Source organism: Stegodyphus dumicola, chromosome 4, assembly GCF_044657685.1.
Source record: "Stegodyphus dumicola isolate Sdum_Otavi_A_Nest chromosome 4, ASM4465768v1".
Taxonomy (NCBI): domain Eukaryota; kingdom Metazoa; phylum Arthropoda; class Arachnida; order Araneae; family Eresidae; genus Stegodyphus; species Stegodyphus dumicola.
Genome location: NC_140771.1, coordinates 17935189 through 17952516, shown reverse-complemented (window position 1 = coordinate 17952516; position 17328 = coordinate 17935189). Strand labels below are relative to the sequence as shown.

General features: G+C 30.5%; 1 protein-coding gene across 2 annotated transcripts in view; it reads left to right on the top strand.

Moving 5' to 3' along the window:
* The window catches only part of LOC118202073 (protein XRP2-like), a 43311-nt gene extending 32509 nt beyond the window's left edge, over window positions 1-10802 (top strand). For both annotated transcript variants that reach the window (XM_035374233.2, XM_035374234.2), the window contains one exon: window positions 4774-10802. In XM_035374233.2, the coding sequence (XP_035230124.1) occupies window positions 4774-4958 (185 nt within the window). In that variant the 3' untranslated portion in view covers window positions 4959-10802. The remainder of the gene's footprint in view (window positions 1-4773) is intronic.
* The last annotated feature ends 6526 nt before the right edge of the window (window positions 10803-17328 follow it).

Sequence of the window (17328 nt, the reverse complement as noted above, 5' to 3'; positions counted from 1 at the left end):
ACATACCTATTACACGTGGCTTTTATACACGATGGAATAGCATTTTCACTTTTCACCCATTATTTATTATTCAATATTAGAGAGTTCCTGCAGAAATATACAAAATAAGAGAACGTTATTATAATAATAAAAACAGTGTTTTACTTACATTTGTAGCAGAATCGTATAGCAATGCAAATGTCAAATCAAAACAAGTGTCTCAGTGGAACAGATCTCGCACAATGCGTTCGAACTTTCAAAACAAATGTGGTAATTCTGCTTTCAATCGATTGAACACTGATGGCAGCACAATACTGAAGTGGGAATTAGAGTTCCCAACGTTATAATACCAAAGCCAATATATTATAGTGGGTTTTGCTCTTCCCACAAGTGTATTTCCCAGGATCATGTAGGTGGGAAGTAATCTTCCCACGGCCCACGAAAGGGTTAAAAGTCAGAAAAAGTATAGGCCACTTAGACATTTTTTTGCATATCTATCTGGGACTTTCATTATGAGCATATAGCTTTTGTAGTATTAATGTGAAACCAATAGTGGAAAATTTTTATTTATTAAAATCCAATATCTTAAACTATATTTACCCACTGAAGTATTTCAATTTAACAAAAATTTTCATAAAGTATGAGAACATTGTTTTGGGTCCAAAGCCATGATATACAGTGGATGGACAAAAATATGGAAACACCTTGTGAAATGCATGTTTGAAAAGAAAGATTGATTTTAATGAAATATGTAGGTGGCGCTGGCGTTTTTGACTACTGACGCCACCTATACAACTTCGTAAATGTGCTAAACAGTTCAGTTGTTTGTCGGAGTACTGTTATGTGAGGTTGTCCTTGCATTATGTCAGAGTTAAAGACTTCGAACGTGGGCATATTGTTGGGGCACGTATGGTAGGTGCTTCCGTAAGCAAGGTAGCCGAGGTGTTTAGTGTTTCAAGAGGTACTGTATCGAAGATTTATTCCGCATATTTGAAAAGTGGAAAAACATCATCTGTTAAATCACAGCGCGGACGAAAGTGTGTCCTGAGTGATCGTGACAGACGATCATTAAGGGCAATTGTGACGAAAAATAAGACGACCACAGCTGCAAAAGTTACTGCTGAAATGAATGTTGTGTTACCGAACCCTGTGAGTACCAAAACAATTAGAAGGGAGCTTCATAAACAGGGAATTGCTGGCCGTGCTGCAATTGAGAAGCCACTCATCAGTGATGCTAATGCCCGTAACAAGAAAAGGTGGTTATTAAGTCATAAAGCCTGTACTATAGAGCAGTGGAAGTGAGTAATATGGTCTGACGAGTCTTCTTTCACATTGTTTCCTACTTCTGGCCGAGTTTACGTCTGGAGAATGCCATCTCAAGCCTATAATACAGACTGCTTGTTGCCAAGAGTAAAACATGGTGGGGTTCTGTTATGGTTTGGGCAGCCATATCGTGGTTCTCTGCTAGCCCCATGATAACTGTGTCAGGGCACATGACTGCCAAGACTTATGTGAACATTTTGGCCGATCATCCCATGGTACAAACTTTTTTCCCCGATGGTGATGGTATCTTCCAAGACGACAAAGCCCCTGTTCACACAGCTCACATTGTCCAGGACTGGTTTTCTGAGCACGAGGATGAGTTGTCCCATATCCCCTGGCCACCACAGTCACCAGACCTGAATATTATCGAACCTTTGTGGTCTACATTGGAACGTAAAGTGCGTTCTTGTTATCCACCGCCAACATCGTTATCTGAACTTGCCACCGTTTTGCAGGAAGAATGGTATAATATTCCCTTGGCAAACATACAGGAACTGTTATCCATTCCGAGAAGACTGCAAGCTGTTTTGGATGCCAACGGGTTTCCTACACCATATTAAGCAAAGAAACATGTTTTTTTAAAGGTGTTTCCATATTTTTGTCCAACCCCTGTAGGTTTGAGATTCCTGTGGTGTAAAAATTGACAAATACATATGTAAGGAATGTTAAAATGTTAAACAGAGCATTCATCGAAGCCTTGCATGTTTATGGAATATTTATTACCTCAGACATCCCAACTATTTCAGTTTATTTTGGTAAATGATTTCTTGATAAGAAAATTATATAGTCTTTGTCCATAGTTGAAGATCTTATTCAAAAATGGGGTGCTTATTTTGGATATCCTTGCTCATTTATTCATCCTGAAATAAATTCCAGATCCACACTTTTCAGAAGCATATGTGAATTTCATAGCAGAAATGCTGTTTTCCGATGTTCTTTGCATATACAATTGACTTAAAAAGATATAACTATGCTGGATATGCTACTTGTGCTACAATTGAATTAGAGAGATGTAACTATACTGGATATGTTACTACTTGACTTATGTTTGTTTCTTGAGGTCAACAGGAGAGCAAGAATATTCCTTTCTTTTGCACCTAGGGTGCTGGATATCTTTCTTTCTTCCCCCCCCCCCATATAGGAGTCTGCACAAGATTATCAAATGTATCTCATAGCAAATAGTCTCTCAAGAATACAAAGAAATTGGGAATTGTACTATGTAAGAATCTAAAGCAAATGCACAAGTCTTCATTTTATGTATCTAAACCAATAGACATATTTTCCATGAGTGTTTTTAAAAGCTTTTGACTTGAGAAATCTCGACATTTTTGCTATACTTTTCATTGAATAATGTGGATTTTTTTCTCTATGTCAAATGACTTTTTACAGTATTTTTGAAAATAGAGAAGCTAAAATAAATTGCATTTTGTTATTCATTCTAATTCATTTATATGCTATTTTTTATTAAAAGTTATTATTTGAAATGTTGTTGTTATTTGAGTTAGAATTCATAATAGTGTAGAATGTGTCCATATAAGTATTCTCCTTATAATAAAGATTTGCCCAATATATAAATTAATTTTATATACTGAGCAAAAAAATTAATAAGAATTTTATATAAAATTCATATGAATCTTGAGCAAAACTGAATGAGAGTTCTTTTTCTTCAAAAGCAAGAAAATCTTAATATAGGAAAGGAGAGTCATGGAAACTAATAGTATTTTTGTAAAGTGAATGCCAATTTAAGCTCCCTTCTCTCCCATTTTAGATTTCATAATGATTTTTCCCCCACTATAGATCGTGATCCCTCTTTCGTCAGAAAATTCTTCAATGTTTTAAAAATTAACCTATTATCCTACATAAAATAATAAAAATGTTAGAAATTGAAATATGAATGCATAACAAATGCATATCAAAACATTGGTGTGTTGTATTTAATTACGGCAAAGCACATGACGCTATCTGTCTATATCCGAACATGGATTACAAACACATTAGTTTCTTGTAATTTTTTTTTCATGTTTTTTATTTATATTTTTTTATGTGGATTAATGAATTTTTAGGTTTTTCTCATCCATGAAAATCTTTCTAATTATTGATTCAAATTCTAATCTCCATTTACAACTAACCTTTAAAGAATTTGATTCTTAGTTGCTTCTTCATCAATTTTTCAACAGTAGATGACATTAAGGATCTCGTTTCATATTTTGTCACAGAACTCCTGACCTTACTTCTGTATTCTCATTGTAAGCATAAGTTTCCTTTTATCTCATTTACATATTTGCAGTTGAAGAACAAAGTTCTATTTTACTTTAAGAATTATTCTGTTACATGTTTGTTTCTTTTTTCTGATAATGTTCAAAATATTTTTTTAAATTTGTTTAATTAATATTTGATGAATTTAGGTCTAAGAATACAAAATGTGTTACATAATTAGTGCATAGTACTTACATATTATACCACTGATCATGAAAGCTGTACCAGTCATTCCTACAGAATTTTGAGCTGCACTTCTAATTGCAACTTTCACAATAATATATTTGTCAGGCTGTTTGCATAATCTACCAAACAACTCTGTTGTAAAAGGATTCAGTGTTCTTCATTTTTGTGCCTTGTAAAGGATTTTCATTGATTTTTTTTATTATTATTATTATTTTGATAGACCCTCTGATTTTACTGGAAGCTATGTGTAGAATGCCAGGAGTACAAGCTTCCCACATGCGATTGTTTCAATCTATTACTGTTTTGTTGGCTCTGTCCATCTGTTCTGGTCTGCGTTCAACAGATGGTAATTCTCTCAAGCTCTAAATGAGCCTAAGGACAATCATAAATGTGATTCTACAGCCTTCAAACTCTCCCCCCACCCGAATTCAAAGAAAAATGTGGCAACAATAAGTAATTTATATCAGTTTTCATTAAAACAAAAGATGGCTTATCCAAAATCAACCAAAGTTGCAGGGGGGGAATATGCTAATGTGTTATGACATCACATTTATCCACAGTTGGCATAAAATTATGCCGCTTGGTAAAACTTTCATGATGCGATAGTACTAAGTACCCAATGCATTTTTATTGCATTTTATGATAGAATAATGCATGTTCATGACATAATTATAAATCAAGTAAAAATTTTGTATGCGTATAATTCTAAGTATGAAAAATAGCTATTTTATTGATGTATCAGTTAATTAAAATTAAACATTCAGAACTGTAGAGAGACTGAAATAGAAGAAAACTGTATAGGTTTTGAAAAAGCTCTTTCACTTTAATTTACCGATTAAAAAAAGTTTTGAAAAAACATTTCTTAATCTGTAAACTAAGGTGAAAAAAAGTTTATAAATTTATCAAAATAATTGCATTTTAGGCAAGTAGAACTATGTGTGGTTATAATTTCTTGGAATTTTGTCCATAATTCACAAAACTTATAAAAATTAAGTGGTGTGCTTGTAATATATATATTTACAATTTCAGGTCCTGTTATAGCTTTAGAATATAATGGAAAAGACTGCATGAGTGTGTGCTTTGAAACAGCAAAAAATATTGCTACTGCAACTGGTTGTACTGGTCTTGTTTATGTTAGCACATGTCCCAAAACTGCTAGAAAGCAGATTGAGAGTTTTTTCAGTCATGCGGATATGCAGTTGTCTAGTCAATAAATTTTGTTCATATTTTGTTAAAATTGTGTACATATATGCTTTAGAACATGTCATATAGAACTTAGTTGGCTGTAGCTAGTCTGACCTCAGAAATGGAACTAGTTATTTGATATTTTTGTGACTGATGCTTATGACATGTAAATCTAATTATAAATTTATTTTATTTTTTATAAGATAAGAATCAAGCAATGCACTATAAACAGGTTTTTTACCAATGCAGTGTTAAGATTTCAATTTCTTAAATTCCAATGTATAATTTTAACTGATAATGTATATTATTGCAATATGGAATAATATCTAATGAAAGAGATAAATTTTATGGATATATTCTTAAATATATTTTAGTAAACTTAATTAAAAATATTTCTAGGTAATAAATCCAGTTTTATCCTACCTGCATAATGCAGTTTTTCTACTATCTTAAAGTTTTTATAGCTTTTCATTATTAAATAAAAATATATACGTAAAGGTTAATGTAAAACATACAGGTGGTTGCTATATTTTGAATTTAATATTATCTTTGAAATGTAAATAAAATTTTTATAAATTAGTATTAATCTATTTTTATTTTATTCTCACCAGGGCTGCTTTTAAAAATGGGATCAGCATAGCTAACAGTTTTTATTAGAGTAAAGATGAAAAAAAGGAATAAAAAATATTTTCCATATAGCAGTTATTGTTCCTTATGAAATTTCACAACAAAGTTCATATGTCCTCTTTTATTTAAATGGAGCTTAGAAACCTGCTGTTAATGGGCTGAGCCAAAAGGACAAGACGGCTCAGAGCTGTTCTTGTGTCAGACAGACCATAAGTGGCACGATTAGAACTAAGAGGAATCACAATGAGTCCAAGTCATTTGGTGATGGTTCACAAAAGAGCTCTGAGTAGAGTTTACTTTTTTGGTCCAGTAAACTACCATGAAGGTTGTTGGCTCTGTTTAAATAACAGGGGATAATAAATAATAATAATAAGGAAATAGTGAATATTTTTATTGTTCCATAGATTTAGATTTTATAAAACTTTTAAATTTTTCTTTATTAGAACTGTAGCATTAGTTAATAATTAAAAGTAGAATTTAAAATATGAAAGAATATTCGAGAAAATACTTTACCTTTGTAGAATTATAAATAAATAAATAACCTTAAGGTAATAAGTGCTTATAATAAAAATAATTAAAAATAAATTTAAATAAAATATAATTATTATGTAATTTCAAAGATGGATTTTTATTATGTATGAATTGTTTATGGCATCCAGTTCTTTAAAATCATAGGCCCATTGAGTAAAGACAGCCCGGGAGTCTAGATTCTAAGGATCAAAATGTTTTTAGTACATTTTAATAATAACACGCTAATGAGAAATTAACTTTTTTCAATTTATTATTATTATTTATAATTCAAATTATTGGGAAGAGCATATATGGTATGTACGCTGATGCATATAATATCAAATTTTCTTAAATGTTCTCTGCATCTTACTTATGAGTCCTAATTATTTATCAGATGGTTTATATTGCATTGCCATGTTGTGAGTTTAATTCTAGTCAAGTTTTTAATAGTGTATTAAAAATTGTTTGTTATTTTTTAATTTCGTTTATTTATTTCCAAAAGTAATCGTAATTTTATTTCATTAGAATTTAAAAGTTTTATATAACATGTAAAATGTATTATGTAAAACTAGCAAAGCTAATGCGAGATTTTTCTTTACTGAGTGATTTTCTCTGAATTTTTCAAAATGTACATTGTCTTTAGTAATTTCATTAATGTTATTTATGTATATAGGATTTTTTTAATTTTTGATATTTATTTATGTAATACTTTTTTAAAAAAAGTCATCTACTTTTCAGTGATATTTATTTATACTAAATGTATAGATTATTTATAGTTTAATCTGCACACTTTTAAGTAACTTTTTGGTTGAAGAATGTTTTTCTTGGGAAAGGTATTTCTAAGAAATGCATTTTATATAATGATGTTATTTTATAGTTTGTTGTTATATAATAATTTAATATGGTATATCAATGTAGATGCATCATATAATGAGTCAGTAATGTAGTAGATAATGTTTCATATATTCTGCGCCGTGGTTGTATGTGTGAATATTTGCTCAGTGTAAAAAATCAGAGTATAAAGATATACTTAACTATATTTAGTTATTTTATATAATGTATTACTTAGTAAGAGCATGCTCTTGTTATAATACAACTTCTATAAATTATTTGACAGTGTGTTATGTGATGTATTTTCTATTGTATTATTACACTACTGTTGTGAACATTGCTGTCATCTGAATCATCTAATCATGTTTATCTTTCAGGCTCAGCATATATAATCACTTTAATTTTGTTATTTGACTGCATTTTATTATGATACAATCCTCTTAAAATAAATTTTAATGTGCTGAACATTTTTTAAAATAAAATACCCCCCTCTCCCAAAAAAATCCTTTAGATAAAAGCTCCTCTCCTCTTGGTAGCTCCCATCATACAAATGAAATGCAAAATTCCATTGATTTTCACTGTTTTTAATTTTTGTGAAGTAAACATGAGTATTTGAAGAAAAAATATATCAAGTCAATCTTTTATTAGGTAAATATATAAATAATCAAGCATATTAAAGAAATATTATTCAGTATTAAAAGTTATACAAGAGTGCAAAAAGTAATTTTTTTCAAAAAATTAGCTACAGTATTTTCTTTGTTATATTCATAATTTATAAAATTTTCATTTCTACGAAAATAGAAAAAGTTATTTTTTCCTTGTTAACATTGATGCAGAAAGAGGAGTTTCTATTTTGTAAGATTGAATTTTAATTTTCTAAAATCTGAAAGTAATGTAATGTATTTAAATTAAGTACAAGATACCTCTTTTCTGGTGATAAATATTTTTCCATGTGTAGGGATAAAGCTGTGAATTTTTAATAAAAAAGTTAATTTCAATTAATTAATTGCATGTTGCATAATCAATCCAATAACCATGGGTTCCCCTTCCCCCATTTTTTTATCATAGACATTCGAAATTTTTCACTGAAATTATAAGGAATTAACTTATGTAATTGAGCAGTACTCTAACTTTAAGTAGAGAACAATTGCCAAATAAATCCATAAGTAATGTATATAAAAAGATGTTCTTAAAAATTAAATATATCGCATAAAAATTAATTTTCTTTAATTGTGAAAAATATCTTTATTATGATCCAAACTTTCAAATTCTGTAATGGTTAAATAGGATATTTAGATACTTTTATAGTAATCACAGTTAGTTATAAAAATTTTGAGTTAAAAATAGCAATAGTTATGTATTTACATTTTGTCATAATGTTTAGATATCAAAGTTTTTTTAACACATGAAGAATTTCTATTGTATTAACTTATATCAACCCAAAATTAAAAATACTTCTTTTAGCACTAAAACTGTTTTTTATTTAATTGTAAGAATTTTTATCCAGAATTCTTTCAAGTTATGTCAGACTTGAAAGGATATTGTTATGAATATATTGAATTGATCAAAAGAATTTAGCAGTCTGCTTAATTAGTAAAAGTTACATAGTCCATTATTAAAATTTATGTGTATACTTTTAACAGCTTATATAATCAAAATCTAATTTTTATAGAAAGCTCTTGTGATATTTTGAAAATTCTGTGTTTATTTAAATATTAATGTAAATTCCATATTTAATAATCTGAGGTCATAGGAAAAGAAAATATTTCACAAAGAAGTTGCATAATTCATCAGGTATTTTGCTGCTTTCTGTTGTGTAATATTTTTGGTTTTACTTCCCATTAATACTGATATAGCTAGTAGTTTCCTATGCAAAATTTATCATAAGTGTTTTGAAAATTTTTGTAAGAATTGTATTATAACAAAAGTTTCATAAAATTTAATTATATATAATAAATTGTAGTGTCGTGATATATAAATCGACTTTAGCATAAATGTGTCTTGGACTTTCATATAATTTGGTGTACAGAAATAATAATAATTCAATTTCATATAATTTAGTGTACTATATAAAGAAAATTACTTTCTTCCTTCATAATTTCAGTCACATGAGTGTAAGTAATGTTTGTAAGTTATATTATGTAATGAACAATATGTGAACCCCTTTGAATTCAATCTGTCATAAGGAAAAAACAATGTATTAATTGGTATTTACTGAAATTTTATTCATGGATTATGTTACGTAAATAAAACTGTTTTTAAAGTAAGGGGAAAACATTGAGTAGTAAATGTACAAAATTGAATTTTGCTTATAGTTTTCTAATTTCATTATTTGAGAAAAGGAAAGTTTACATTTCTTTTTTCCAAATAACAACAAGATTTGTTACTACAAAACAGCAATGAATTATAGGTTTTAATTGGGAGCATTAATGTATGTAAATCATATATGTATATCAAAGAAACTAAATATTTCTGCTCTTTAAACATTTCATTATTTGATTCACGTTTATACATCTATGAGATTTAAATTTTATTATCATAAAATATTTTTCCAGATTATATATATGTTAATTTAAAAGTATTTTTATACTTAATATGTTGTATTATTTCTGAGAAAAGCACATTTATTGAAATTAATCAAATCTTTGTGTCAGATATTAACTATATAAACATATTACATTTCTGTATGGACATTAATGTTTATGATGTGTTTGTTAATAATTTAAAGTAATAATGTAGATTTATGAAATTGTGTTTGTAAAAGCAATATAATTTTTTTAACTATTTGTTCATACCTTTGTTGATACAAGTTCTGAATTTAATTTAGTTTGAAAGAGAGGGCCTGCAATTTTTATTTCATGCCTTAGATTAAAATTTATGCTTGAAGAAGCATTTATTTATATGTTCCTGAATTTGGCTGGTTATAATATTGTAATGTTTGTTTCATTTAAATATTAAAAATACTCTTTCGCCCTTTCCCAATATATAGTATAAAGGAACAAATTGTTAATATTTACTCTGTTTTCTTCAAAGAAAAATGCTAAATAAATTAAAATATATTGGTTTGTAAAAAAATATGTATATATTATCTATTTATTTATCTCTGTTAAATGTGTATATCGCTTTAAAAGTTATAGTTTCAGCTGTAAGTTTCGTAAAATTTGTTTCAAGATACTTCACATAAGAAAGTGAAATGTATATTCTTGTGTTCCATAATACTTATATTTATGGCAATAATAAATCTGTTGAAATTTTAGAATTGTTAAAGTTGTAGATGCCAAATATTTACTGAAAATCATTATCCGTCCAAAGAAAAATATTTCTTATTAAATTACAATGATACTGATATGAGATAAAATTTAGATTTTTGTTAATTTCATGAAATTTCTCAGTTTTTAAATAACTAAATAGTAATAATTTATTTCTTTGTTGCATTTTTATCTACAAAACTTATGTGATATATCTGATTTTATAATCTATAAATGTGATGTGTGTCATAGCACGAACTTGCAAGTTTTAAATTTTTCTATTACTGTTTTTATATTTAACCTTCAAACATAATTTTACTTTATTTAACTGTTTTTTATATGAAGAAAATTTTGTTTAATTTATATATGTGTGAGAAAAATTTTATTTTGAAGTATCATCAGCACCATCATCATCTCTGTGTAATATCTTTGATTGCATCCTTTTGTAAGATGCATAGTATTATAATCACAGAGTTCTTATAGCACAGACTCCTACCATTTCTTATATTGATTAACATAAAATTTATATACTATAAGGGTTTGAGAAAAATTATATATATTATTATTTTGTTTCATATATGTTAAATAACATTTGTTAACTTTCTTTGCGTTGTCTATTGTATTAATCATATTTAATAATAAATCATATGAAAAATGTGTCTGTTGTTTATTTATATGGAAAAGTGAAAAGTATAATCATCTTATATACAAAACCTGTTGCTTATTAAATTCATTAATTAATAAAATCAACCTCATATCACATTCAGATTTCTTGGAACCAAAACAAGTTGGCACATAGTCTTCGACATATGACAAATCACTTTTGTGATGGAGAGAAACTAAGATTAAAAATCTGAGAAGCAGTCTGAAGCTATCATGAATTTTCTGGTTTAAGAAATTACTTATGGTTGCAATAAATTATTGAAATAAGTAACAATTATTCACTTGTTATTTTTTAATTAAAGACATTGTTTGTTTCTGTTAACACGTTTCAAAGAAGAGTATGAGTTATTTTATGAAATATGTGTATATGTAAGAAAAGTAAAGAATACGTAAAAGATTAAATTAGCAGCTTAAAAGTATTCTAAATTCTAAATCTTCTTTATTCTAAAATTAGTAACCTCTGTCTGCACTGCGCCATTTCTAGATTAATCCATGTCATATGACTCTTACATAATTCTGGTGACGTAAATAGAACTGAAGCAGCCAATAATAATTTTACAGAAGTATTAACTATCCAGTCAAAATGCATTGAGAACCAAAACTAACTCAGTCTGAGTTAAGATTTCATCCTAAACATTACACACTTGCTTCCGACACTTAGGCTTAGTTGGACTGCTGTGTGTCTGCTCCTTCTATCTTACTGCAAATTTACTTAAAATGTATATACTTTTTGGAATTAACGTGTCGACTTGATTGCGGCCACAACATGTTTGCTGAATTAAAAAAAAAAAAAAAAAGATTTAATGTGCCTTTGACTCCAATTTCCTATTCATTATGGGTCAACACTTCTACGCCATCAAAATTTCTGCTCATCATTACTTCTAAGTTTGTTTATATCACAATTGAGTCAACAGGATACATATCCTGTACGTTAACATTCCAATGAAAACGGCATCGCAGTTTCTGCATTAACCAACCAACTCTTCGAACTTTCATGTCTAATGGAAATTCATAATGGATATGGAGTATCTGCAAGTTCAATAAAATGTGTCTGCTTAATCTGAAAGTCCAAAAGTGCTAACGTCAGTGAAAACGAAGTGTACGGCTATCTCTTATATCTTTAGAAAGGAAAAAAATAATCAAAGTATGCCTGTGCTTCATAGAAGTGTTATCATCGAAATTGCGGCTACGATTGTGAATCTTCAAGATATCTACGCCTCAGTCAATCTATGTGCGCAACATGGAATCAGCAAGTCAACTACACTGAATCGTGCTAAAACAAGTCTGTTACAAGGTTTAAACAGTCAAAATCCATTCCTCAAAATTTAATTCAGTATATGCAGTGATTCAATAACGGCAACGTAATTCAACAGCAACATGAAAGTGTGAAAAAATAATCGAACCATAGATTTGTTGATTGCTTTGAAACCTTTCAAAATTAATTCAGCGTTTGTTTATTGTAAAATGATGAATGTTTTCCAATTGCCAGTGTTTCAAATCATCCCAGTGCTTTGAAGGTCATCATTCTTTCAATTTATTATTACAGCTATTTTATCGTGTAATTTATGCTTCAGCAATCTTCTCCATTAAAAGTTAGTTCAAAGTTGCTTTTCTCGTCCATGCTGAACTAAAAAATGGGAATGATTTTTTTTTTTTTTTTTTTTTTTTTTTTGCACGATTTTATTCCGATTTCTAAAATTTGTGATTTTTTTAAAGGTTTTATTTAGTGCAACTAAAAATATATTGAAATTGCTAATCACTATTATAATATTGAAAGTATGAATACATAGTTATTTCTGCTTGTATTGGATTAAAAGTATAATATTGTTTTATGAAAAATGATATTAGAAATGTGAATTCTAATATGCTGCAATGTCTAAGCAATATTACTTTGTTAGAATTTTAATTGAATACCAAACAGCATGGTAACTTTTATGTTGATAGTATTATGCTTGGCGATGATTACAGACTTCAGATAACTACCTTGCAAAATGGTTAAATGTGATGACGAAAAGAAATTTAACAGAAATTTCTTTCTATGTACACACACACACACAAAAAAAGATACTTATAAGCCAAAAGATTTTAATTTATGATAACGCTTGAAGAATTAAAGCACAACTTATTCACCCGTATTACGCACGACAGTTTCAAAGACGCGTTTATAATTGCCGAAAAACTGCGATAAACACACTGAAACAATCAGCAACACAGCCTTCAGCCTGTAACGGTAAAGACAGCTTCACGGCAAAACACTAAAGTACAGCTCCTGACTCGGTCGGTCGCTCTCAAGCTAATCTCTGAACTCAAGACACTTACTACACTACTCATGGTACCCTTTCTCCATGAACATTCCTGAGCAAAACCGCTAAGAATGCGTTCTACAGTGTTCTAGCTCCGTCTGTGGCATATCTTCAAATCTGGCAAACCTAACCCCGCTTTGCGAAGAACCTGTCTTATCGTTTGGCCACAATAATAAATATTTGTTTAAAGTGCCGTTTGGATTGTGAATAAACGACTTGTTAGTCCGATAAACCCGGGACCAGATTCGGAGCTTGTGTGGGAAAGTCGTTAACATTTAGAATTTAACATATGCAGAAACGGCGCTGCCCCTGATAAACCTGTATGTGAGAATATATTTATTCGGTTATCAAAAAGCCTTAAGCACGTGCGGGAAATAGGCTTCAGTATAATAACTAAACAAATATTCAGACGTAAATTCATCAGCGTATGGAAACAAAATTTAGCGGAACATGTCTTCATGTCGCCAATACAGTGTATACCGGATTCGAACTAAGCTTTATCATGTTAGCCGCGAATATGAAGATTCAGAGATCGTTAACAAAAAGCGAAATTTTCTAATTGATGGAATTTGTGAAGAGGTAGCAATAAATGAAAAAGATATAACAGGCGATTTTCCATTGCGATGAACAATGCCCTAATCATCAGTCAACTAACGGAAGGCGAAATCTGCAGAATAGTTCTAAATCCAGAATCGCTCCCGATAGTGAAACGAGAAGTTGTTGAAAATGAAGCAAATTTCGGTCAACGATTTTATGGGAATTCTCGGCCCGCAATGCCGGATTTACGTATAAGTTGAACAAGCTGCAGCATATTCCCTTTAAAAAAATTTGACTCATATCCTTCATCCGTCCGTCGCATTTACAAGCGGTGTAACACCAGGGTGCCTGGGTCAAGGATCCTACCCCTTGTCGAACATATAAGTTGTTTCCCTCATATGCCGATGCAAATTTCCTATTTGATCGGAATGTAACTGAAGAGGCACTACGAACCTAGAAATCCAATGCCGTATCATTACCTCTGCTACTGTGACAGCCTCTTAATCAGGAATAGGATACGCTTCAGGCCACTTGGTGAAGTAATTAATAACAACGAGGATGTATTTATTGCCATCAGCAGTTCGTAATGGAGGCCGCAAGATGTCAAAGGCGATACATTAAAAAAGCTCTCCTCGATGAAAAGTTGCAGCTTGCCTCGATTGCGTTTCTTCGGTCTTTTTTATTTATTTATTTATTATTATTATTTTTTATTTTATTTTTTTTTTTGTATTAAAAGTGTGCATTATACGACGAAATAAAAAGAGTAAGAAGAATTGGATTTTTGTCAATTTTCTTTGACATTTTAAGCGAAAATAGGTCGATATGTACATGGATAAAGTCAAGGGAGTGCGCAATGCCATTTTTTTGAAATTCTGGGATGCTTTTTTAAGTGAAAATATGTCGACGTGTACATGGATACCGAGTATGTGCAATTCTTAAAAATGTGGCAAGTAGTAGGTGATTTTGCACTTTCCTCCATCTTGGAAAGCCTGTCACTGTGATATCACAATTAAAATATTTTTAGTCGCTAAAGACAGTGAGAAAAAGTTTTTAACCATCTAGGTTGTACCATCATGACCTTAAGTTTATTATGATTGTCCCTCTCACACATGGGTATCTAGTATCCGAAGTCTGCGTTTGCAAAACATTTACACTGCACAAGTATAGTAATTTAGGTATCAATGAGGGCATACATGAAAGTGTTAATATATTACTTGGAATGCACATAAACAACTCTTAAAGAATAAACCATGTTTGAACCTGAGTACAGAGAAGCATAACAAAGTAAATGAAGACAGAAAACAAAGCATTAAATAAATATTTGCAATTAAGACACAATAACACGCCGAATAAATATTAATTCAGAAGTCAAACAACAAAAATCAGCGTTATATTTACAAAATTTTCACAGGACTAGTTTCGATGGTTTTACCGAACCACCATCCTCAGCTGCAAAACCGCAAATGAACAAGATAGGAAATAATGTTTAGATAAGATAAGAAAGCTTGGACAAGAATAAGCAAGTGGCGCCATCTGTTGCTGAAACCAGAAATAAAACATAATTTCTTTAAAGGCCGAAGGCAAATTTGAATTGGAATTAGGATCGTTAACTAGAACAGAAAGATTTTTATGAATGTGAAATGCCTCTAGCAATTCCAATTCTCCAATGGAAGATGTTTTTTGAATAATTTTGGCAGTAGCAAAATTGAAAGTGTGGTTTTTGGACCAACAAAGTTGAGCAACAGAAGACTTCTGTGTTTCCTTTTTTCTAACGTATGCCTCATGTTCCTTTACGCGAAATTTTAAGGCTCTCTTAGTTTGGCCAATGTAAATTAAACCACACTGGCAAGGAATCCTATAAATACCCCAGGAATTCATATCCGGAATGGGGTCCTTGAGTATGGAACTCGGAATTTTATTGATGGGAGAATAAACAATCCGAAAGTTAAATTTCAGCAAAATATGTGCAACTGTATAGCTAATTGATGGAAAGAAGGGAATGACAACAGAATTTTTATAATCTCCTAAAACAAGAGTCTGCCTTTTAGTGTGCTGAGATGAGAATTTTTTAACTGCTTGATTAATAATGTTGGGTGAAAAGCCCCTGTCAATAGCTATTGCTTTTAAATAATTTAGTTCTTCATCAAGGGCTAGTTTGGAGGAGCAAACTTGAGGAGCACGGAAAACATAGGAATAAAATGAAGCTAACTTTTGTTTAGTCGGATGACATGATTTAAAGTGTGGTGGAAGGCAAACCGATGAAGGTTTACGGTAAACCGTAGTACTGAAGTTGGATGTGTTACGTGTGACCAGAATGTCGAAAAACGGAAGAGAATTGCAAGTCTCAAGTTCAAAAGTGAACTGAATAGCAGGATCAATAGAATTCATTGTTGAAAGAACTTTATTTAAATCATCTTTATTAGTTTCAAACAGAGTAAAAGTATCGTCTACGTAGCGGAACCATGCCGAGAAGTTTAAAGTTTCAAACAATTTTGATTCATAATAATGCATTAAGATATCAGCCAGGATGGGACTGAGGGGGCTTCTCATGGCTATTCCCTCTTTGCTAGTAATATTTATTTTGGAAAACAAAATGTGTTTATTTCAAACAGAGTTGAGTGAGAGAAATTAGCTCATCAATTTCGATGCAAGAGAAATGAAATTCGCGAAGTATGGTTTCTAGACACCTTAATGCACCCTCCACTGGGACATTGGTGAATAATGATTTTACATCAAAAGAAACCATGAGTAAATTACTAGGAGAAATTTCTCCCAGTAATTTACTCATAACCATGAGTAAAAGAAACCATGAGTAAATAATGATTTTACATGAAAAGAAACCATGAGTAAATAATGATTAGTAATTTACTCATGGTTTCTTTTGATGTAAAATCATTATTCACCAATGTCCCAGTGGAGGGTGCATTAAGGTGTCTAGAAACCATACTTCGCGAATTTCATTTCTCTTGCATCGAAATTGATGAGCTAATTTCTCTCACTCAACTCTGTTTGAAATAAACACATTTTGTTTTCCAAAATAAATATTACTAGCAAACTGAGGGAATAGCCATGAGAAGCCCCCTCAGTCCCATCCTGGCTGATATCTACATGCATTATTATGAATCAAAATTGTTTGAAACTTTAAACTTCTCGGCATGGTTCCGCTACGTAGACGATACTTTTACTCTGTTTGAAGCTAATAAAGATGATTTAAATAAAGTTCTTTCAACAATGAATTCTATTGATCCTGCTATTCAGTTCACTTTTGAACTTGAGACTTGCAATTCTCTTCCGTTTTTCGACATTCTGGTCACACGTAACACATCCAACTTCAGTACTACGGTTTACCGTAAACCTTCATCGGTTTGCCTTCCACCACGCTTTAAATCATGTCATCCGACTAAACAAAAGTTAGCTTCATTTTATTCCTATGTTTTCCGTGCTCCTCAAGTTTGCTCCTCCAAACTAGCCCTTGATGAAGAACTAAATTATTTAAAAGCAATAGCTATTGACAGGGGCTTTTCACCCAACATTATTAATCAAGCAGTTAAAAAATTCTCATCTCAGCACACTAAAAGGCAGACTCTTGTTTTAGGAGATTATAAAAATTCTGTTGTCATTCCCTTCTTTCCATCAATTAGCTATAAAGTTGCACATATTTTGCTGAAATTTAACTTTCG